At 36.4% G+C, this 24,830-nt stretch overlaps 1 protein-coding gene across 8 annotated transcripts in view; it reads left to right on the plus strand.

Moving 5' to 3' along the window:
* TTLL7 (tubulin tyrosine ligase like 7) overlaps positions 1-24,830 on the plus strand; it is a 74,947-nt gene that overhangs the window by 19,827 nt on the left and 30,290 nt on the right. For 6 of the 8 annotated variants that reach the window (XR_012776600.1, XM_075508499.1, XM_075508500.1 and 3 more), the window contains 11 exons: positions 588-763; positions 918-1,046; positions 1,968-2,089; positions 2,791-2,858; positions 7,961-8,119; positions 9,761-9,977; positions 12,560-12,724; positions 13,541-13,699; positions 23,039-23,133; positions 24,278-24,425; positions 24,501-24,574. Coding sequence is in view for 7 of the 8 variants with exons in the window: in XM_075508499.1 (XP_075364614.1) it covers positions 739-763; positions 918-1,046; positions 1,968-2,089; positions 2,791-2,858; positions 7,961-8,119; positions 9,761-9,977; positions 12,560-12,724; positions 13,541-13,699; positions 23,039-23,133; positions 24,278-24,425; positions 24,501-24,574 (1,361 nt within the window). In the remaining variant the exon portion in view is untranslated. The remainder of the gene's footprint in view (positions 1-587; positions 764-917; positions 1,047-1,967; positions 2,090-2,790; positions 2,859-7,960; positions 8,120-9,760; positions 9,978-12,559; positions 12,725-13,540; positions 13,700-23,038; positions 23,134-24,277; positions 24,426-24,500; positions 24,575-24,830) is intronic. The other 2 variants (XM_075508497.1, XM_075508498.1) reach the window with 2 other exon arrangements.

The following is a 24,830-nucleotide window of genomic DNA, read 5'->3' on the forward strand; positions in this document are numbered from 1 at the left end:
ACCCAAAGTGTCTTTGAAATCACGTCCGTTGTGTCATGAAGTGGTCGTGAAACTGCAGCCATGTGTTACCAAGTGATTATTGGACAATTGCTTTAAAAAATGTTGAAAAATGAAAAAGCAGAAAAAGATTATTAAGGTGATTTTAGTTATTTCCCATTTGGTACCTGAAAACACATAATACGGTGTGTATGATTTTAAATTTTTAATTAAAATATGGTTTAAAATTGCTGTAAATTCAGAGAGCTTTGTGGAGATAAAAGTTTGCAGTATTGATTGAATTCAGCGTTACCTGTTTTCATGCCCAAAATCTCCCATACACAAATGAAAATAAGAAAATTTTGAAAATGAATGAAATTTTGAAAAAGTCTCATTTTGAAAATGAATACTGCAAAATTATTTTTCCTAGAAACAAAACAATTGAATTGTAATGAGCAAAGTTTTGTATTTACAATAACTTGATCAATCTTTTAAAATAAGCATTACTTTTGACTTTTTATTAAAAGCATTTCCATATTTTGTTTTCTGCTGTTTATTTTTTTTTCAGGATTTCTCTGTAACAAAGTTTCTCTTATATTTTTTTAACACAGATATCTATCCATTCCAGAACTAGTATTTGCTACAACCAGAGACTGAAATGGTATGACTGGAGCTTTAAATAATTTGGCTTTGACAGCTCCATCATTTTCTGGGAACTTGGAACGGAATTTGGGCCCCGCTTCTGCACTATCCTAGGTTATAATGCCATCCTTGCCTAATGAGGGAGGTATGCTAGTCTTGGATTTTTAATATAGCCTGTTAATTATTCAGTATGCTTGTACCGCTAAGTTGCAATGAAGTCAATGTTTGTATTCTTAGTTCATTTGTATATGTTATTTGAGATATAAAGATGTTGATAGTTACAACATTATTTTTCAAAGATAACCATGGAACTGCTCCTCTGACTTTGAGTTCGGAACTACCCTATCAAAGCACAATTAAAAGAAAAGTCAGAAAGAAGAAGAATGGCGTCATCACTGCAAATGTCGCTGGCACAAAATATGAAATTGGTAGGAAGTTACATATTTTGTTTACATCCTAATAGCCATTGACATGAGTGAATTACTAATTAATGGGGTGAATTAATGGACTTGGCATCAAGCTGACGGTGAGACATTTCCAGAAGGTTTTCTTTTGTAAGAAACCTTTGGGGATTTTTTGTAACATTTTGTTGATAGCTTTGAACACTGTGCATCTATTACTCCCCATTTGTTACTCAGGGAAGGGCCTTGAAATGCAAAAGCTTAAGTAATCAAGAAGGCTGTGGAAAAACCTTCTAATTATGAATTATGTATGTGTTTGGAAGTTTACTTAAAGCCTTGAAAGATGAACAGTGTAAATTTAATGTTAAATACTCTGATTATTATACAGAGGTTTCTCAATAAACTTTAGTAAAGTTTTGTATTTTGATGCTTGGGACTACTTCAGAAAAATCTTTTTTCCTAGAACCTGAGTTATGCCTGGCATATAATCAGTCTTTTATCTTTTTTATATTAAAATAACATATGCACTTGCTTTTGTAACTACTGTACCTTGACTAAGGAGGCATTCTTGTTGCCTGTCTGCAGTGACATTTATAGTCATCACTGTTTTAAAATTAACATATGTGATAGCCAAGATTAAGTCTAAAAGCCGTGCAAGTGGACTTTTACTAGATGATTGTGGTATGCCCTGAAGCTCTTTACAGTTCCTGTCAGTGGTTGTGCTCTGATTCCAGCCTCAGTACAAGGTGCTGCAACGTTGTAATGACAGGTTTGCAATAGACTGAGGGAAATATTGCAGGATAAGTAATAGCTTGTATGCTACCATTGTTCTCTGACAAAGGGTTGAATATTGGAAGTGTTTAAAATCTTAATTGATTTTTTTAAATTTTGAAAATTAATCTATTTTAGAGATTCAAAATATTCCTTAAGTATGTTATTTCTCTGTAGTACGTGTAGTAATACGAGAAATGGGATTTGTGAAAACGCGTGATGAAGATGAAACGGCTAACCTTATATGGAGTGATTCTGCTGTGCAACAAGAAAAGATTGCTGAACTTCGGAACTATCAGGTAGAGTGGTAGTTAGGATTTCTGACATGTTTCAGTGAACCGCTTCACTCTGAAGTGTTCAGTAATGTGTCACATTTGGTTGGTTACATTTGTATGGAGAGAAAAAAAACCCACAAAACACCACCAACCAGACTGCAATCAGGCTATACCACTACATATTTTAAAATCCTATTCTCTTTTCCAGAGTTATTTGTTCACACCACTTGGAATCTGGTGTTTAAATATTTGGGGCTGTTCTTTCATGCTTTTGTCTGCCAGTGGGTGTTGTGAGTGATCAGAGTTTGAAAGAAGATGCAAAACATCATTTATAAGTTGCTTATAAGCTTTTAAGCAGTAAGTTAACAAGCAGAGCTCTCTCCACAGTTTCTGTGAATAAATAATTCCCTTTTTTACCACTACTTTGTGATAGCATTCTTTTTTCCTAGATAGCTTTGTGAATAAGATTATGATAGTCTCGTTTCATGTCTGAAATGAAATCAATGGGCATACTCATGTTGGTGGAGGAGAATACAACTTACAGTATCTTTAGTATTGCCAAGAATACATAGTATAATGTAAGATATTATCTTAAATAATTTATGTATAACGCTAACTATGTTTGCCTGAGCATGCAGTTGAACATTTTAAATGATTGTATTAGGTATGCCAGGAAAACTAAAAAGTACTAACCAACTAACTTTCTTTCTTTTCTCCTTCCTCAGAGAATCAACCATTTTCCAGGAATGGGAGAGATCTGCAGAAAGGATTTTCTGGCAAGAAACATGACTAAGTAATCTTTCTTTTAATATTAAGAAGTTTTTCAGCCAGTGTTTAAGGCAGTACAATACTGAATTATTGCTTGTAAGGTTTGTTTATTTCTACTAAGGGGCTATGAGAGGATCAAGAATAATTTCCAAAGTTCCTTAATAACTTTGGCTTTGGTTTTGGATCTGTAGCATCAGAGTGGGCTACTGTATCTCTCCAACTGACTTCAGTGGAAAATGATGTGGGTTCAGTTCTCTGTCTACACATTGCAGAATGTAGGAGAGCCTTAAATTATTGTATAATACACTTAATACATAATACACTGAGGCATATATCCTGTAACGGTAGAACAGAAAAAATAATTAGTATGTGGATGGATATTATTTGTTTAAAATAATTAATGACTATATTTTTGTGTATATCAAATTTAAAAAATGTGAAGCATCTTACTGTTTATGTAAGAAATAAGTCAGAGAGGCTCATTTGTCTAATTATAAATTCTCCTCACTCTAGTGGAATAACTGAGTTCTGAGGAATTATCCTAGCTGAGAATCTGTGAGTAAGACCTGTAAGAAAACAATACTAAATAATGATTCAACAGCCTGGTAATAGGAAAAGTTTAGGGATAAATGTGTGTGAATATTTTATTCTTCTAATCTAAATTAGTTTAAAGAGCAATTATTAATATAGTTAATCTTTTGGCCTCCAACGTTACCTACACTGCATTTCCTGTTACCAGAACAGAATTTGTTTTCATATGTTAATGTAATTTATGTGATATCTCATCTGTCTCTCTCTCTTTCCTTTTCTGTTTTGTAACTGCAACACATAGCACGTAGAATGTATGCAACTATTGCGATGAAAATATTATGTGCATTGCTATGGTGTCTGTGTCCTACGTGTGGGCCAGAACTCCCTTCTGTCAGTACATGCTACACAAGCACTTTTCACTGCCCCTTCCAGACTTTAAGTAAAATCATAGAGATAGCACGTGGAGGCAAACGGCTATTTGGAGAGGTCCTGGAAACAGTGGGACAACATTGGTCAGCTTGGTAGGCAGTAGTATCCCTGTGTATTGCTACAGTTCTGTGATTTTAAAAAAATGTGCAAAATGGACAAAAGGCTATTGTTGTCATGCACACATTGTTTTCAAATACAGTCTGATTATACCTTTCTCAACCTACTGAATTCTGAGTTTGAAACACAGTTTAAAGGTACTCAATGCACAGATTGCACATATTACAGATAAGATGGGAATAATTTCTCTGATACAATAACTCTGGGTCAAACATATCTATGTTGTGACTTCACTTAATATCAGTAGATATAGCAGGGTTTTAATCAGTCTGTTTTTCACAGTACAAGCCTCACAATTCAATACTTAGTATTCATAATTTATAAAAATCAAAATGATATGCCTTGAGACTGCTTGAGAAACAGACATATGTATATGAAATCACAAGTCAGTTGCGATACGTGGTTGGGCAGGCTCTTGTCTGTAGAGTGGAGGATTTTGTTCCATACAGCTGCTGTTCTGTCTTAACATTTATTTGAACAAGATAGTGCAGAAACACTAATTCTGTTCTCTTGCTTTTCTGCTGCATGCAATCTTTTCTATTCCTGATAGTGACTCCTACAGAGTAGCCGTGGGCTTTGTACTGTTGAGAGTTCATGAAACAACTGCTGAGAATTGGTGGAGAGTGGAGTCTTCTTTTTCTTGTACTTCTACCTTTGTTGTTACACTGATCTCACCCTTCCATTTTATGCAAGCTGTTGGGAATGGAGCAAAAGAACAAATCTACCGGACTCTGAGAGGCAAATGCTATTCAGGAGGAATTGCACTTCAGGAATTCCTCTTACAGCCAATATCCAGGCACTCTGGATCACGGGACAATGTGGTTTTCACATGCAGAAGGATGGAAGGGAGCGGTGTAGTACGTAGCATGTGTAATTATGAAAGAAGACAACACAGCACAAAAAGTGTAGGGACACAGAGTAATGGAACAGATAGCAGCAGGAATGTAATTGAGAACAAAAGGAGGCACAAGCATTGTTTTCAAGGGGAATAATCAGGACACAGAAAAGAAAAAAAAAATAGAGGTGCCATTGTAGGGCCACTTAGATCTTAATTTCTGTAAATGGTCTCTTAGATGAGATCTCCTCATGTGAAGGGTAAGTGTGGTTACAGAATGAATACTGTAATACCAGTAAGTGGGGGAGAAGGTGTACAGTATGAATGAGAAGAGGAACAGACCCATGTATGAGATGGTCTTTTTTGCAACACCTTTGTTGTTTACATTTAAAAGGTTTGTGAACTGATCATGGACCAAGAATCGTTCTCATCCATATCTACCCACTAACCTCCTTTCATACTTTAAAAGTCAGAGGATCATGAAACCTAGGCAGGGGAACCTGCGTTATTAGACTGACAAGTCACGTCTTCAGTAACCTATGTTTTGTTCAACACCTTTGATTCTTTTGCACAGAAAGCATTTTGAGAAACAAGAGCACAGTCTGACCACATCCATGAGCTAAAATAGCACTCAGAAGAACAATAACTTGCTGTTTAATTCTCAGACCTCCTGGTAAGGACTGCAAAGGCTAAAGGATAGAGCACCACAGTGAAGAAGTGGTTACCCATAGTAGTGGATAGCAGATGTGCTGGAAAATAGGGCTATTGTAATGGAGTAGGTCTTGATTCCGCAAGCTACTTGATGATGTTTCTAAGCCATTTCTGAATAGGGCCAAGCAGGGAAAGAACAGAGCTGAATTCTTTTGTTGAAAGTTTTAGTGAGCACCAGAACTTCTAAACAATGGTTAAGTGTTCCGCTTCATATTATTAAGTGTTTGTAGTCTACCAGTTATGCATAAGATAGAAAAAGGCATATAGAACTGATGTACTTGCAGTCACAAAATATTAATATATCTAGAATACCATGAGGCTATCTATATTCATTGAGTAGGGAGTATGTGTATTGAAATGTGTGAGTAAGTTAAATGGCAAGGCTCTATCATGTAACACTTCAAGATGCATATGATGAATAATTTGCAGAGGGGTGGAAACTAACACAGAAATTGCTTTCTGCCTAAAAATAGGATAATTTCTGGCTAGGTTAGCAAGGTAATAACATTTGTAAATATATAGCAAATGGAGAGTAGTTTAAAAATATGCATGAATCATGAATTATAGTATCTGTTTATGTTTTTTAAAACTTTTTTGTGAATATTTGGTGGCTTTCATCAAACCAGATTTGTAAAAATAATAGTTACAATGAAGCTGCAGAAGCACTGAACCTCATGCAGTACTTCAAGACTACTATAGCTATTGTGGTTTCTGCAGAGTCTTTGTTGGGTAGTTGGCTAAACAATTTGGTGACAGTGTATCTATTATACCAGTAGGGCTTGGCTACAGTCCTACCCTTACAGATGTGGTTGGCAGCTCTGTTTTTTCCATTAGTATTTGAGCTACTTAAAAAGTGTCTTATGCTGCATCAGGAGTATTATGTAGGCTCATAGTAGAAATGAAAAATCAAAATGATACTGTAAGTCTCTTACATTTAAGTTATCCTGATGCTATTACTTTCCATTACAAAAGTAGAAGTATACCTAAATCTGTAATTAATTAAAAAGTATTAAAATTCATCAGTGCCTTTTTTTTTTTTTTAAAATCAAAGTTGGGGAGCTTCCTATTTCACTTAATTTCTTTTTAAACAACCAGTCACTTTCTGTTGGTCTGTGGATATTTGTATTTTAGATATGTCCACCATATGTTACAGAATAGTTTTGAGTTACCTGAACTAATTTCATAGGAGGTTATGTATGAAGTTTCACGTATTCTGAGTACCTGAAACAAGCTAGCTGCACCAGTATTTAACTCAGCAAAGACTAAATTTATTCTGCTGGGAACTATGGTGTACTAGTTGCATAGTACCACCAAGTCCACATTGCTCCAAAACTTGGCTGTTAACCAGTATTACAGCTACTTTGTTTAAAGCTAACCCATATGTATCTAGCCCATACTGCCAGTCTGGTGTGGGTATATGCTTCCTGTCTGCCAGATACACAGCTTTGGGTGATAAACTTCTGCTAACTGAATTCTCTACCATTTTTCCTCTTCTATTTCTTTTCTGTATTCAGACAGCAGAGCTATAAAATGACATATGCTCACTACCTCAGCTGCCACAGCTATTAAAGTAGGGAGATCAGGACCTTGCTGCATCCTTTAACCAGATTCAGTTTCAGAGATTGTTCCCTATGATATCTTAACCTTATTTTTGTTTGAGTTCTTCTGTTTTTTTCCCCCTTGTCTTGCTTTGCATTTCTTTGCTTTCTTTTGACTAAATAAGGTGCTCGGGGAGTCCCAATCACAATACGTTGGTACCAAACACAAATCCAAGCTTCTGTGTTTTGCCCTATATTGGAGGTGCATGAGCAGTTGCTTGGCCTGTGTCAAAGTATATTTACTACAATTCCTTACTTTTGAAATTCCTTCAAAAGACTAGAAAGAAACAAAAAACTCTTTTTAAATTGCTTCCATTTTAATTTTAAATTCATTCCTTGCTCTTAATATTTTTTTGTGCCCATGAAGAAATTCCAAATATCCCAGGTCATCTTTTTTTTGTGTGTGTTGATCCTCATACATCCCCAAATACATACCAATATGAAACTTGCCAGATATCCTCACCTCTCCCAAGGGGAAAAAAAAAAGAATAAAAAGAGGAATACAGGAGTCCAGGAGTCTATTAGGTAGGAAAAGATCTATAATCACGTGGTCTATTGTAAATTTAATATTTCTAAGAATAGGAATCAGCTGAGTAACTGGACAAAAACTATAAAGGGTGAGATGGATGCCAAGAAGTGAGATGGATGGCAGTAACATCATAAGCAAATATGATATGATAATAAGCAAAAATGCACAAGATAGTCTGCTTTTGTTGTTCTTAAAGTATGCATATGAGTATGATATAGAGCTCTAACTATTCTTAAACAGCAGTAGAAGTTTGCTTTCATATTACAGCATTTTGCTAAAAAAATTTCCTTGTCAAATTATTGTAAATGCTTTTTAATCCTGAGGATTGATACATCAAAATAGTTAAAAGATTTTAACTCGGTTACACTTTTTTGCAGAATGATCAAGAGTCAGCCTCAGGAGTATAGTTTTATTCCTCGAACATGGATCTTCCCTGCAGAATACACACAGTTTCAGAACTATGTAAAAGAACTGAAGAAGAAACGTAGACAGAAAACTTTCATAGTCAAACCAGCTAATGGTGCAATGGGACATGGGTAAGTTGCATGCTAACTTCAGTCTTCTTACCCATTAAAGGTGAAATCCAGTGCTATTTACAACATTAGCAGAAGCTGTGTGTTAGTCAGAAGTTTGTAGTTAAAGTTGTATGATCAGTATAAGAAAGTTCATGTACTGGATGAAGGCTTAACAAGCAGAAACAGCTAAAATACAAAGCTAAATGGAAGTAGTATTTTAATGTTGTTCCGAATGTGGCATAATTAGAGAATGCATTTTCTGATGAGGCTCAAATAATTCTTAAGGTCAGATTATTTTTATTGGGAATTTATCTAAAGAATATATTTATTAATCTGTTGTGCTTAGACTTACGGGGTGAGATTGTATTGGGCATAAATGGCAGGGTTTTGGTGGCTGGGGGCTACAGGGGTGTCATGTGTGGGAGAAGGTCAGGATCTTCCACAGCTCTGAAACCAGCCCCACCACCCCATTGCGTGCCAAAACTGTAGCCAGTCAGAGAAGCACAAACATGTTTAAGAGTGGCAGTCATGAGGTGTAGGAGAAACTGAGGAGACACTGTTGGGGATGTGGCTGGAGGTGCGCTCTTGGCAGGAGGTGACACCCATGGCGGAGGGACGCCCCTGCAGAGACTGCAACCTGCAGTTGAGTTGAAATGGCTTAGCCTGTGACAGGGCTGCACAGGAAAAAACAACCAGATAAATATCCCGATTTCATTCTTAACTCTGTTCTTGTTTTTAGATATTTCAATTTGAACTTTTATTGCTTTTAATATCAATTTGGATTATACAGTATAGTAAAGCTTTTAGTTATTAAAAATATGTCAGAATTACTGTAAAAGTAAAGCCCGCAAACTTTTCCATTTCCTTATTTTTCAATCCTCTTGATAAGGGCAAAGATAAGCTGAAGGGAGAGGTAGCAGCATATTTCAGAGAAATGCCTGGAAAGTACTTCAGAGTATTAGGAGTATTCAGCACCAGAACACTGAAATGTATCATAAATAATAGAGGGTAAGATTAAGGCAACAGGGGATGTCTGGGAATTCAGGGTTAATAATGATACACTGAAAAATATTAGCTATTACAGTTATTTAAAAGTCTGTGTAGTTAGGTGCTGCCAGTTTATAGTCTGTATATAAACCATTTTTCATTCTGATGTGGGGAAACTGGAATACAGAAATACCGAGCTTAATCTATGCCATCCTTAGTTGTACTGATCAGTGTCCTGCTTTGCAAACATCATCATGAGTCAGGTTAGCACTGAAAGTTCTTTGCAACCTGTACCTGGGCAGAAGTTGTGACAAAGAAAGACTGGAAGCCCATTTTTAGAGCTGCTTGGGGAAGAATAATCACAAAAGCTGGAGACTGGTCATTCTGTCAAACAATTTCTAAGTGTAGAGGGAACCCATTATTACAAATTGTTGAATCAAAGGAAGCAGAAAGTTATTTTGAAATGGCTCATTGCCTTTTTTCATCCAGTGAAGCACCATAAAGTACAGGAAACCAAAAGCCATGGCACTTTTTCTCTGCCCTACAAATCAGATATCCAAGTCTCTTTCTCCAGGTAGACTTTAGCCTGACTACGTGGCTGGGTGACCATGAAAATCTATTTCAACGAGTAATGTCAAAGTTCCATCTTTTCAAAATAATTTTTGTTTTTACCAGGATCTCTTTAATAAGAAATGGAGAAAAGTTACAAGCTCAAGATCACTTGATTGTTCAGGAATACCTTGACAAACCATTTCTTATGGAAGGCTACAAGTTTGATTTACGTGTGTATATTCTTGTAACCTCCTGTGATCCTTTAAAAGTATTTTTATATCATGATGGACTGGTGAGAATGGGCACGGAAAAGTATCATCCCCCCAGTGACTCAAATTTGGTAAGTTGGAGTTCATTCCAATTTATTGCTTATGCATGTAGAGTTTTACCTGTGTAGTGTTTGGAGGAGGTAAAATAAAATAAATTGTGACATGAGATTTAATTTGGTATTCATCTGGCTGACTTTTTGTGTTGTCATTGAAGAGAAAAAACTAAAATGAAACTTATTTAACTCATGCTTTTCTATCAAAATCACAAGTATAGCCATATTATTGCTTATGTATAAAAATTTTATATGACTTTGCATGTATGTATGCTAAAGAGCTTAAATATTTCCTAAAAGAAAGCAAAAGATGTCAATTATTGACATTCGACCCAGAAGAAATGAAGTAAAGATAATCACTTCAAGAACAGTTACATTGCTTTTATATTTATCTGAGACTCAGTTTGGGGTGGAGTAGCGGGGAGGATAAGGTTTATCTCCTGCTAGATCCATTGTTCAACATCCCTGAAGTTTAGAGCTTCTGCTGAGGAACCTGCAGTGTTTCAGCCTTTGTGTTGGGAACCTATGCAGAAAACAGAAAAACAGTGATATAAAGACCAATTCTTGAGAGTGGTCACTACAATCCTTGAACGTGAGGGAATCTGCTGCTGGTGCTGTTTATCAGTGACTGCATCAGCAGGGAAAGGAGTATGTACTTGACAACTTTAGGATGGTACAGCAGGGCTGCCTATAAAGTTGCAGAGAACCAAGAAGCGGTAAGGGACACGCTAAAGTGTTTGGACGCTTTAATCGTCCTGTTCACTGTATAGCATCTTTGCCTGTTGAGATGTGTAACCCCTCTCTTCTGGCACAGACCAAAATGCAGATGTCTGTTAAGAAAGAAGCAGATTTGAAGCATTGGGAGGCATCAGTAGATGTAAGGTTTTTATACCTCACTCTGTACTCTGTTGCCACTGTATCTTTCCCTTTCCATACCATACACTTTTAGAGCTGCTTCAGTGTAATTGTGCGATAGACAACACATGGAAAGCTTTTTTCCCTACTTGTCACTTAAAATTGTGACTGTCTTTTAGTGCTCCTTTGAACAATGCAGGTATAATTTGGAGGCCAGTACAAATGGTATGTTTGGAGAAGTTCAAATGGTATATTTGGAAGAGTTCCAATATTATATTTGGAATAGTTTGCTATTAATATTTTTTGTTGTTACTGATCTCAGCATTAGCAGCACTGAAATATGCTCTGAGCGGATAAACAGAACAGGCAGTTGTTTCTGTGTTCTCACAACTGTTCATGTTGTAGTTTGTCTATTGTATGAAATAACCTGGCTTATCACTAATGACATTGTTCTTTGGATGACATTGTTCCACAGTGACATTGTTCCAGATAACTTCAGACTAAAGATTAGTTCAGATGTTTAACAAATGTTATAAAAAAAACCCTTCATTTTTTGTAGTCTGAAAAAATAATTGCTTTTGTCTGAAATAATTTGAATTTCATGGAAAGATGACATTTTTAACGACTCAAAACCAATAGGTTTCAGAATGATTCTCAAAGCAGTAATTGGAAGCCATGGGACATATCAAATACAATATATTTGTTAACTAGCCTGCAATTAAGTTGATTGGTTTTGTTGATTTCATTAAGTTTTTTAAACATAAGTAAGTGCAGTGAGATAAATGACAGCAGAAGGCTTGTGTTATCTATTGGCTATCTTATCAAAAAGGAATTGGAACAGAAGGCTTATGGTCAGCTTAGAATATCAACTACACTCAAGTGAGGAATCAAACATGACAGAGAACTCTCACTGTGATGAGAAAAGTCATCATGGTAGTATAGGTGGAAAGCTGAATTAATATCTGTACTGGGAGATAATGTAAACGTATAAATCATGATTTATAAATTGGCCTTGGAAAGGTGTTTTTTTTTGTTTTTTGTTTTTTTTTTTTTTTTTTTTAATGCAACTGATAACATGAATCTATTGCTGGTGACATTTTGCTCCATAAAGGAACTATAGCACTCACTCATTTATGTAATGTATATCTTGAAATTTACCTCTCTCTGTATGGCTACCAGCCAGTCAAAAATGAGCAATTTTGGCAGATATCAACATGGCAGATGAGTTTATTTGTAAAAGATATTTTAAAGTATCACTATCATGAGAACATTTCTCATAAATAAACTACAGTGAAAACTGAAATGTGGGATTGTCTATGAAACAGATGCCAGAGTATTTTTTAGCACTTTTAAAGTAGCACTTCAAAATACCATCTTTATTGTTTGCTTCTTGTGGAATGTAATCATTCTGTAAGTTACGATAATTGCTCTTCACTTTTTTTAGGTAGTTGTTTACATACAGACCTGTAAAAGTGGCAGATATATTGCCTAACCAGATGTTGATCGGTTGATTGCAACTGGCTTAAATACGAGCACAGGTTTTGTTACAAGAAGGCTAGAACTTTCAGTAGATGAAATCTCTGAGAATCAGAAACACTAAATCTTCACATAGTGTTATTTGCAAATATGAACTGTTTGACTATGTCATTATTGAATTATCATTTTTTTTCCTTCTAATTCTTTTGAATTGACCATTCTAGAGTTGTATTTAAGGGTTTTTATTTGTCTTTTCTCCCTTTTTTTAGAGTCAATTGTATATGCATCTGACTAACTACTCTGTCAATAAACATAATGAACGCTTTGAACGGGATGAAACAGAAGACAAAGGAAGCAAACGCTCTATAAAATGGTTTACTGAGTTTCTAGAAACAAATAATCTTGATGTCTCCAAATTCTGGAGCGATATTTCAGTAAGATAAAATTAATATGCTTTTCTTTATTTTGTGTATGTATATTCTTAGAAAATTAATTGCTTCTGCCATCTGCTTTAGTGGAATCCAGAATGATTTTTGAAACTTTATTAATCCAAATTCTCAGCAATGCATGTCACAAAGGACATACTATAAATGATGATTATGGTTTTTAGAAGGCTAAGTTCAGAGTTTGATGAGAAATTTAATGTTAAACTTTTTCTGAGGGACAAAAGCACTTTCAAACAGTTATTCACATTAGTAGTATGATACAAATTAACCATCCCATTTAAATTCTTGGAGACTTTTCTAGAGTATAAAGTGAATTTTATGTGTGAATATTTACAAAATTGTAGTCAGCATTGCATATATCTGTGGACTGGAACCTGCGCCATTGAAGTCAGTGGTTATGTTACAGGCATCTTTAGGTGAGGAATAGGCCTAAGATAGTTAGAGCTTAGGCATCATCTGTACATGATTCTGAGAATATTTATTGAAAATTATAGTGCAAAATGAAATGGTGAAGATTTGCTATACTATACTTTGTTCCCAATATACCCTTAGCATTGATTACATATCTAAAAGTACGTGTGTACTGTGGAAAGTATAACAATATACTTTAAAGCTATATTAAAAAAATGTATCTGTTACTCCATAGGAATAGTTTAATTATTATAGACCATTTATTTGGTATTTAAAATCTTTTTTTAGTAGATACTTTAATGAAATTTAAAAGATTAAAGTATGAAACACATTAGTTCAATATATACTGGTGTCTTCTCTCCTGATGAATTTTTCTGAAAAAAATCCCTACAGGAGTTAGTAGTGAAGACTCTCATAGTTGCAGAGCCACATGTTCTTCATGCTTATCGCATGTGCAGGCCAGGGCAAGCACCAGGAAGTGACAGTGTCTGCTTTGAAGTCCTGGGATTTGATATTCTGCTGGACAGAAAACTAAAACCATGGCTCCTAGAGGTAAACCTCTTTAAACAAATGTAAAGTAAATTTTTAAGAGTAAAGTTAACTAAGCCCCAGCTGAATCCCTATCTGTGTAAGAAAACTTCCGAAGAAAATCTGTGCATTGGAGGAGGTACTGTTGTCGAGTACATAGATGGTGCTTTTTCTGCAGCATCCATATGGAAACACTGCCTTGTAGTGATTTTTGGAGACTCAGATAAAGGTAATTGTCTTCCTGGAGGAATGTTGCATTTCAGAAGTTTTTGAAAGTTTTAATGAGAAATATGATGTTAATCCAGTTGTAATTGTAGCTGAAGGACCTTGTTTATAGCAATTGGGTGCTACATAGATTTCCTTCATGATTATGGCTCTGTATATGGCTCTGGCAACTTTTGTGAATGTGTGGTCTTAATTTTCTTTTTTTTGGGATATGTGTTCTTTTCCTCTTCTGTGGCTTTTCAAAGCACCCTCGTAAACAGAGGAAACTAATTCAGTATACATGAAACACTGTCAAACAATTGGCATGAATGGACTGGAAGCAATGTTTCTCCTCTGACATGTTACTGATACAGTTAAGCTTGAGTGGTGCTTGAACACATTTTCAACCAGGAACGTTGGAGGTTTGTCTGTTGTGTCTCTTTAATTACACTATTAATAACATATACGTGGCGTTCACTTGCCTTTTTTCAGATTGTCTTACGTCATTATGTTAACTGGTTGGGAGGCTGTTACAGCTGGAGGAAAAAAGCAAAATGTATTAAAAATCTGTCTATTGACAATAAATCATAAATATGATTTGGCTACTGATGAGCAAAACGTGCACAATTAATTTACTGAATTATAACCTTGTTCTCCAGCTATGAATACTGTCAACAGTTGTTTTGTTGTGATTATTTCTCTCAGGGGTTCAGTATAATTTTAATTAGAAAAATACAAATTCCTTCACTGTTGCCATGCGGACATAGGCATATTTGCTGGCTTTGATGTGCTAGCCAAAAGCAGCACATGACGTGAACTTGGTCTGTACTGCATTGACATATTCTCCTTTTGTCAAGCAAAGCCTAGTATCCCTTTGATTTAGCTCTGCACTTCCAGATTATCATCTATAGGTTGCCTGTAGATTGCATATAAGTGTATGTAGTTGTTTAAGTACAGACTGAAGTTGGTCTGTGTATGCATTTCATCCAGCCTTGTAGCAAATGGTGACAGACCTCTTCTTTGAGAGCTGGTGAATCAACCTGTATAGTGAATCTGTTCTGAAGGACACTCCTCTGTCTCCATGGATGTTTACATGCAGTATGGAGATTTTAGGGGGTTAGAGTCACCATTTATGATAATGGGTCTCAGAGGAGAGTCATACTATCCCAGACGCCTTGTTTGTGAGGGGGTGATCTCATAAAGTAGTAAATGCTGCTCTGGTATTTTGGGTTGCTGGAGAATACTTCAGGACTTGGAGTTGTGTACCTGGTTATTCTTTTTTTTAAATACCAAAGTCTAGTTACTTCCTTTTCTGCTTTTGGTGATACAGGTATCCTTCAACTTATTTTGCCAGACATTGAACTAAACTAACAGAAATTTCAAACTTTGAAACTTAGTAATTCAGTTTCTATACTCATCCACTAAATTTTACTGTGCTTGTTCATGTTTTTTGCAGCACACTCAGAACAAACACACAGTATGTATATGTATGCACACTGTGTGTATACTATTTGTAGTGTAGTAAAGACCAAATATGCAGTGTATATATATACACACTATACATAATATATACACAATGTGGGTGTATATATGTGTATCTATATATAATTATTTTTTTTTCTAAGCCAGTTCTGGCTTCTTCCCCAGCTTTCCATCCTTTTCTTTTTCCACCATTTCCTTCTTGCCAAACCCCCCTTAGGGGAGTGAATCATTCTTTCTAACAGTGGTAACAAGTACTAATCACAAGGCTCCGAATGTTCCCAGTGTTACGGGAAAATTGCCAAAATAGGATTAGGATGGTAAATCTAGTTTCATGTTTCCGTAGCTCATGTAGCTTTTCTGTTATAAAGATAGCTTAATAAACTATTATAAGAAATAAATTGTGCAACATTATAATGACTCTGCTTTCCTGAGATGACTTTTGTTTATATTGCCCTGATGCAATGTAGCTCTCCTGCTCCTTGATGCTACTGAACTTCCGGAACCTTCTACCAAAGTGAGGGCTGTGGGAAATGCGTGATTGCCCTCTTGTGGCACCAAATGTTTCTGGCAAGCATCTGTGCAGTCCCAGCAGCCTCCATCCTTTTTGAATAGCAACAACTACCTAGATCTCCCTTCTGTACCCAGAAAATCTAGTTTTCCTCTTTTTGACCAAAATTTCCAAGCTAGTTTACTTTATGTACATCGGAAAATCATACAGTTGAAGTTCTTGGATGGACTCCAGCCTTGTTCAACCTCATTATATCCAGTTGGGATCACAAAGTTGTGATCCTTGGATGAAAGATCCCATTTTAATAACTGCTTCAAGTGCAGGGTATCCAACTTCCCTTGTGATTTATGTGGGTGAGAGAAACTCACCTTATATACAGATCCACAAATTTATTATTTAGTGTAACTGAACTAGCAAAATCTATTCAAAACTTTGTTATCCATCCAGTTAAAAGTACTTTGGACATCTTAGGCCAAAGTATCCAATTACTGCTAATTCCTGTTAATAAAGTAGTTAAAGCTCACATACACAAGCTTTGTGTTATCTACTCCTTCCTCTTGTGTTATGCTTACCCTGCCTGTGCCTCTGTAGATCCAAAGGCCAACAAGGGGCAGGAGAGATCTACTTCTCCAAAAAAAGGTGGGTAGGTGGTTATAGCAAGTTGTCAGTGTCTTGTGTACCAGGAGGAACACACTGTTGATGGTGAAGGCTTCCTCCTCTTTGCTCTTAGCTTCACATAAGGTTGTTTTTATTAATTTGCTGCCAGCGTTCACTTACTGGCTGTTCATTCACTGGCTAGCAATTTTGCATTGTCTCCAAGTTTTACCATAAGTGGTTTGTTTTACATTTCCTGGATTCTGCTCTGTGGATTCTCCTAAACCCGCTGTTATCTAGTTCACAAGGTTGCATTCCTGTAGTGAACGCTACTTGGCCACTGTGATCAGTGTATATCTCCGAGTCTCTGGATTTCAAAGGCCTTCGCTATCATCATTTGCTTGTACTTTTGGGGCCACTCATACAATCCTGTTTTTGCTAACAATCTTCAAGATGTGCCTTCCTGATAAAATTACTGATGTTATATTAACACAACCTAGTCATGTGTCTGTTCTGGTTCTTGGGTCATTGAACTCTAAATTACCGTCTCTCAGCAGACATATACAATGGTTTGGTAGCCAGTTATTATGAATACCTATTGTGACAGTATCACTGGTACGTTATCAAGATCACTTTACAACGCTGCTGTCTTACAGATTAGTCAGCAACTGTATTTCTTGTCTGGAAATAAAGGATAGCCACATGAAAAAATAAGGGACAGTAGTTTCTTTTAAGGGATATTTTAAGGGAAAAACAGTTTTCTTAACACAGTGTTTTTGCCCAAGACTTCTCAAGATTTCTCACCCATGATCACATTTGACAAAGCAAGACACTTTGTTCCATATAGCCGGTATTTAGCCCCTTACATGAGTAAAATTATATGCAGATATCAAACAGCTGAATATATAGGGCAGTGGTATTTGCATTTCTTGTACTACTTAGACTACTGCCATGAGGAAATACATTTCAAATGTATCTCATCGCATTTCATTGGCACTTGAATTGTTCCTGTGATACCATTTTTCATAAAGTTGCTGCATAAATGTAATCTTTTTTGTTTGAGATAAAGTTCTGCATCTCAATCAGCAACATGGCTTGTAGAAAATGACCAACCTTCAGCAAAATAAACCAGATTCAGTCACACCTTTATCTTTCTCAAAGTGTTGAGCATGAGTCAACAATGTATACTTACAGTGATGTTGGCTTAACTGGACCTTTTTCACTTTTCCAGGAAATAAAGAGTGAAAAAGACTGCCGTTTGATTTAACATATAATATGGTATTACTGTGGGCAGTTGCCCAAAGATCTGGTCTAGCAACTTGCCTCTATCTGGTGGTCATGTCTATTGGATGAGATGTTTCTGGTTGCTGTTTGGATGAATGTCTCATTTAGCATTCCAAGCAGACCATAATTTTACACTGAATCAGCCTGCAGAACTTCCTCACGTAGGGACTTCACAATGCTTGCTCTGGTGCAGGGAAGAGGAAGTGACGTGAAGTCAGGACTAAGAGAGGGGCAGCACCAGTCCTTTCTGGCAGCCTGCAGTCGCACTGGACTAGGTTAAATGTGACACGGCACCTGTATGAGGCAGTTCTGTGGTGCTTAAACTGATCAGGGTACTGGCTGCAAGATCTCTGCCTTCCTCCTGACCTTGTGGAAGGCGTGCTCCCTGCCCCCTCCCTGTGATGGCACTGGTGCTTGTAGGATTCCTTCCCGAGATGACCAAGGACCAATGAAAAATAATGTTTGGTGAGGTTAATCTTAATGTGGATTATTGGGATAGGCTTCCTCACTCTCTGTGACCCTGGTGCCAAGACAATGAAGTAGGCAGAGTATGACAGCTTGGATTTGTATTAAACTGCCATGGAAAAACAGCCTTCTGCTTAAGCTAAGAAAAGGGGTTAGCACTCTCACAATTTGTAAAGTTTAGAAATAAGTGATTAGAATGAACTTCATGATTGTCTCTAATCAAAGATTGGCTCAATGATAGCCACTAACAGCATTCTGTGTAATAGGATTTTTATGGCTTATAAATTTCTTTTGCTTTTTGAATTCTATTGTTAGCAATCTCAATCACTTTAATAAAGAATGAGATCCCTTCCAAAACATTCATGCTGTCCTACAGATTGAACAGAGATTAAATCCCTCTTATTGAAAGGATGTAATATTTTATTCAATTGATTTTAGGTTTATAAAGTCATTCATGTAATCTCTCTCTATATTTGAAAGGTCTTCTCAATAGGTATGTGTGACAGATAGTGGAAAATTTCTTTTCCTACTCCATACTAGTAGGCTGCAGCAGTGGGTGGTGAGAATATGCTCTTCGACTGTTTTAGTAAAGAGGTGAAATGCCAGGCTGAAATTTATCCTATGTCTTGGTGAAGAAGAAAATGGTGTCTCTTACACGTTTACAGAGTTTAATTTTTGTAAAATCAGAATTCTTTGCAAATGTAACTGTGGATGGGAGCCTTGACAGGAGGTACTTCAACTTATGCAGCTTAATTTAAGCATTACAGATATGAGGTCCTCTACTGACAAGTATGTAATTATGAAATACACTGAGCTACACAACTGCTGTGCTTACAAGCAGTTTGATTAATTGTATGTGCTATATTCAGTGAAATTTTAATTATGAAACCAACATTGAAGATTTCAATTGGAGGAATTAAAAACCTATGTGAACAATTTAGTTCTATAGCTATTGAAAAGTCACAGAAAGTATCATCACCAGTAAAGCAGGTATTTGGGAGATAAAACTGTGATATTGTAAAAATAATAGATGTGAGAAACATTGAGTCCAGGAGTCTATATAGAGGAATACTGTATTTGTTTATTAAGCAGTTTTTCTTTTCTGTGCATTGCTGTATACAACAGATTAGAAAATTTGAAGTTTTGAACATAGTTTATCCAAAGAAACCTAATGGACGACACTGCCATAGCTCCAGAATGAGTGTTATAAAATCCGTCATGAGTAGATTCCACCAGATAGCTGCTAGTTTAAGAGTAGTGCTGATCACGGAAGGTATTCAGCTAGAAGAAGCATGTAAGTATTTTATTCCTTTGAGTGGGGTCCCAGGTAGTCTATAATATGGAGACGCTATTAAGGAAAAAGGCATTAGTTACCTCTGAGAACAAGTGAGTGGAGCCTTGAAAAGGCATAGTGTGTTGAGACTGTAAAATGTGGTAGCCAGTTTAGTTAAGTTGTGCTCTTTGCAGGGAGCGTATTATCTGTATGCTCTGGAGATTAGATTATCTGCTGCTTGGTTTTTCTCTGGCATTGAAGAGGGGTTTTCTGCTCTAAAAATGTTATTTGTGGATTAAACCCTTTGTTTTGTGATTCAATTATGATTTCTTACAGATCTGTGTCAAGAGCATGGGTGGTTTTGCACATCAGAGACTTACGCAGTGGGTTCAGGTTATGAAGTTTTGGGTAGCAATGCTGGATGAAGATATTCTCCATTTTTATATCTCCCATAACTCCATCCACACTTAGCGATAAGTAAACTTTTCAGCTGAAATTTAAGGTCAGCTGTCAAGACTGCCTCTTGAAGTTTCTGTTGTGAGAAGGGAGATGCATGGAACAGATGAAGAAGGTTAAAGAGAAAAGTTTGTTAGTGAAGCATTCTTGCACATCGTCATACTAAATCAAGAGGCAGTTGAAGTATACATATAGACAATTAGTATGGAATAGCTAATGAACTTTAAATTCACCCCTGCTTTCTATGTATTAACTTTCTGATGTACCCAGTGGCTTGGATTTTATTTGTACTGGACCTGCATCTACTGCTACCTGGAACATATTGCACTAAGCCAAGTCTGCAATAGCTTTCCAGAACTGGATCACTGTTTTTACTGTCCTGCTGGTTACTCTTCAGGATTGAGGTCACAGTAGGATTGGGATCTCAAACATTAGTTATGAATGGTATGTCAAAAAAATTGAGGATGCAGGTGGTACAGCAGTGCTCCAGTTTTAACTATGAATGCCATAGCTTTTCAGCCCCTTAAATGACTGCATTAAAGTGACCTTAGTGTGGAGTGATTGTGTAATGTCTCATAATAGCATTTTGCTTCATAATAGCATTTCAAATGCATTCTTACAGCTTTCCTACCCCCACTTTAATTTTCTGCTTAATAAACACAGTCAGTATGGTTTTGTTTGTTCAGAAGTGCCGGAAGTAGATTTTTGGCAAAATTCACCCTGTAGGAGAGAAACTGTTATTTAAATTATTTTACACCTTTCATAGTGGTAATTCTCACTGGTACTCATATAAGTAACACATATTTATAACATTTTTATTAATGCAGAATTTATGCCCAATATTGTACTTCAAATTATTGTAAATCTAGGAAGTACCTAAACCAAAGATAAATACAACAGTGTGCACTTTTGTATGCTCTCAGGTTGGATGCTTCAGTGCTCTGTAAGCATGTGTCTGTGCATGTCTATGAATTCAGTATTGGACCAATATAGGATTTTACATGTTCCAAATAAGTCCTTGTATCTAACTGTAGTCTCACTGGATTTAAGGATTCTGTGTACATAAAAAATTAGAAATTAATTTATTGGAAGTTTTAATAAATATATTTCTCTGTTCCCCTATTTTTAATGCATGCAAAAACATTATTTCAAAGTAGAATATTGTTAGTTGCTACATGTTTATACGGAGTAAAAAAATTCAATACATGGTACAGAATATAATTTTGTTCAATACCTAACATTTCTCCTGAATAAGGAGTTGGGGCTTGATTTTATGTCTCTGTTTTCAGTCCAGTGAGCTTTTTGTGTACTTAGGTATTTGCTGGACTGAAGCGTAAGGCTCCATATTGGATCTTCATGCATATGTTTTTAAACGTACATAAACCCTTCCTGGATTAGACAATGTGATATCTCAAAATCAGAATATTTCCAACTTATTTCAGTTATCAGCTGTATTTAATCAATGCCGCTCTAGTTAAAGTGTTTTGTTTAAACTGCATTTTGAAAATGAGACGCAATGTGTCTGTGGTCTTGCAACTGCCAGTATTCTCTGATGAATGCTGGAGAACTGGGTTTTTAATCCTTGTGTTTGTTTCTCTGAATGTTTACATGTTTGCTTAGCTGAAACTGGAACATTCACATTTAAAAAAAAAATTAATATTGATAAATGTTTGTACTGTCACAGTATAGAAAAAAAAAATTAGCCTTTGTGATGTGATAGGAGACAAACAGGTCAGTCTAAGGAGGTTGGTCAATTAAATATTTGGATGAAAGCCTTCCAAAAGGAATATGTATACACTTTTTCACTATTTCTGCTGCATTTTCGTAATTTTTCTTTCAGCATCAGATCTCATTGCTCACTTTGCCAGCCTGTCTGCAAAACCAGCAAACAAGCTGATTCTCAAAGCCAAAAGGTGTCCTTTGGCTATAAGCATGAGTGATGGGAAGCTGGGACTCAGCAATAGGACAGTTGGTGGCTCACCAGCCAGAATAGTTCTTTGCCCAACAACTGTAGAGGCTCTACAATACTCTAATGTATCAAAAGTGTTAAAACACAATTTTAATGAACTGCTTGTGCCCTCTAATTTGAACATGCTGTCTCTGTATCCCACTTCTTATTTGCATGGGTCACAAGGTGTTAGTTTTCACTTCTGCAGCTCTTTAGTGTCTGTCCCTTCTGTAACCAGCGCTGCTTATTCACTTTCAAGGTGAGTTTCCTGCCTCTCATTAGCACCCATTGGTTATGTATAAATTTTTATACCAGCCTGGAAGGTGTTCCTAGAAGTTTTCATGCAGCTTCTTCATTATCCCTCCTCAAAGCTTTCCAAAAGCTGATGTTCTTCTGCAGGGGCTCCAGAGCTTGGCAGTGGTTATATGGTGGTTGGTTGAGACTCCTGGCTGTTAAGTGTGTGATTTGGTCTCACTGATTCCAAGTTGCATTTCCCTTGTTCCTCTATATTTATGGTAACATTTTTAATCTCTTATCTTGTACTTAGCTTATAAGCTGTTTGTTACAGAGACTGTTAATTATTTTATGTTTTCACACTATGTACTGATTTAATAACTTACACTTTACAGCAACACCCGGAGATCTATCTGAATAGTTATTTAAATATACTTGAGAAGACCTTGAGTTAGAGCCTCTGTCTGTCCTTATATAATTGTTACCTTTTAGAGAAGTATTCAAAGTTGCTTTCAGACTGGGAACTAGGAAAGAGTTTTAACTCTTCCTGTGCTGGACTACCATAGCATGGCACATAGTCTGTTATAACATGTTTAACAGCACTTTGTGTGGTAAATTTTCTGGTTGCAGCAACCAAGAATAGATTAGACTGGATTTACAGTGCCAGTACTTGAATGGTGTTCATTGTAAGTGTCTGGATAACTTGGTGGCTGAAAGGTACATCTCCTGGCTCCCAGTATGTGTGATATTCAGTGTTCTATTTTTTTAAAAATACAAATGGAAATGAGCTTCTCAACGTGTATGCTCTTAATCTCTGCTATATTTGAAAGAATGGTTTCTCCAAAGCCTGTTACAATAGATGTGTTCCCAGTGAAGGTGAACATTCCTGAGTCTGCTGTATCTCATTTTTTTCAGATTAATCGTGCCCCAAGCTTTGGAACTGATCAAAAAATAGACTATGATGTAAAAAGAGGTGTTCTGCTAAATGCATTAAAGCTTCTCAACATACGGTAAACTTGTCTTTTCTTCAGTCTGTCTCTCTCTCTGTTGCTTTGATTTTTTTTTTTTTTTTTTTAAATTTGAACTGGACTAGGAGAAATGAAGACCTTTTTTTCCAGCTTCATATTTTCAAAATGTAAATGTTTCCCTTGCTGTTAGTAGTGCTATTGAAATTAACCCAAAATTATTTTTTCTTCTTGCTCATGTGCTTGCAAAAAATGAGTGGTAATAGTAACTTTTGTACGTTTTTTTTTTTAATGATTTTTTCAAACAGGTCTCAAAGTGGGGGTATGAGTGCGGTCACGGGCACACGGCCACACAGGAAATTTGCTTTGGTGATAGTTTCACATACAGTCAAAAGCCATAGAATCATTCAGGTTGGAAAAGACCTCTAAGATCATCTAGTCCAACTGTCAACCCAGCACCTCCATGCCTACTCAACCATGTCCTCAAGTGCCACATCTACACGTTTTTTGAACTCCTCCAGGGATGGTGACTCCACCACCTCTCTGGGCAGCCTGTTCCAATGCTTGACCACCTTTTCAGTAAAGAAATTTTTCCTAATATCCAATCTAAACCTCTCCTGACACAACTTGAAGGCCATTTCCTCTTGTCCTATCGCTAGTTACTTGGGAGAAGAGACCGACACCCACCTCACTACAGCCTCCTTTTAGGTAGTTGTAGAGAATGATAAGGTCTCCCCACAGCCTCCACTTCTCCAGACTAAACAATCCCAGTTCCTTCAGCCGCTCCTCATAAGACTTGTTCTTCAGACCCTTCACCAGCTTCATTGCCATTCTCTGGACATGCTCCAGCACCTCAATGCCCTCAATACACTCAACTCCATAGCCCTCTACAGGAAAACTTTGTAGTTGGGATATGTTGGAGAAAATCTACACTTCAGGAAAATAGATACAACCATGTTTGTACGTTAAATTATGGTACAGAGTCATTACAGTACACCTTAAAGTGTGAAAATATTGTAGCCGTAAAAGTTAATATTTTTAAAAAATTCTTAATGAGTGTTTCAATTCCAATTTTATATCATAAACCTCACATGACTGACTGAAAAATGCAGATGATATACTTGAGGTGAAAGTGCATCTCATCTCAGCTGCATTGGATTGACATGCCTTAATATCATCTGTGTTTCAGGACAAGTGATAAAAGGAGAAATTTAGCTCAACAGAAGGCTGAGGCTCAAAAAAGACTGTATGGTCAAGGTTCAATGAAAAAACTGTTGCCAGGTTCCTCAGACTGGGAGAAGCAGCGCCACACACTGGAAAGGAGAAAAGAAGAACTGGTAGGAAGGAAAAAATGTGCTGTTTCTTGCCCAGGGCTTATGCTCTCTTTTAATTGTCATTTTCTTGATTTGTAGAAGGAAAGACTTGCACAAGTACGTAAACAGATTTCCAAAGAGGAGCATGAAAATAGACACATGGGGAACTACAGGTATCTATTTTTGACTGTATTAATAGGAAGTATTCAATACATTCTTTAGGAATAATGGAAACAAGTATTTATGGTAGATGGTGATTTTCTGCCAAAAATGTGTAGGCATTTATAGAAAATAGATACATGTACACCAGGTAGTAAAGTTGGTTTTTTTTTTTTCAGATAGTTCTTTTTTTTTATTTCAAATTTTTGCATGCACTTGGGAATTTATATGATGTCAGTCACTAGTGTTTGTGCAAGACATTTGCTTGAA

The sequence above is a fragment of the Mycteria americana genome, chromosome 7, assembly GCF_035582795.1.
Source record: "Mycteria americana isolate JAX WOST 10 ecotype Jacksonville Zoo and Gardens chromosome 7, USCA_MyAme_1.0, whole genome shotgun sequence".
Classification (NCBI taxonomy): Eukaryota; Metazoa; Chordata; class Aves; order Ciconiiformes; family Ciconiidae; genus Mycteria; species Mycteria americana.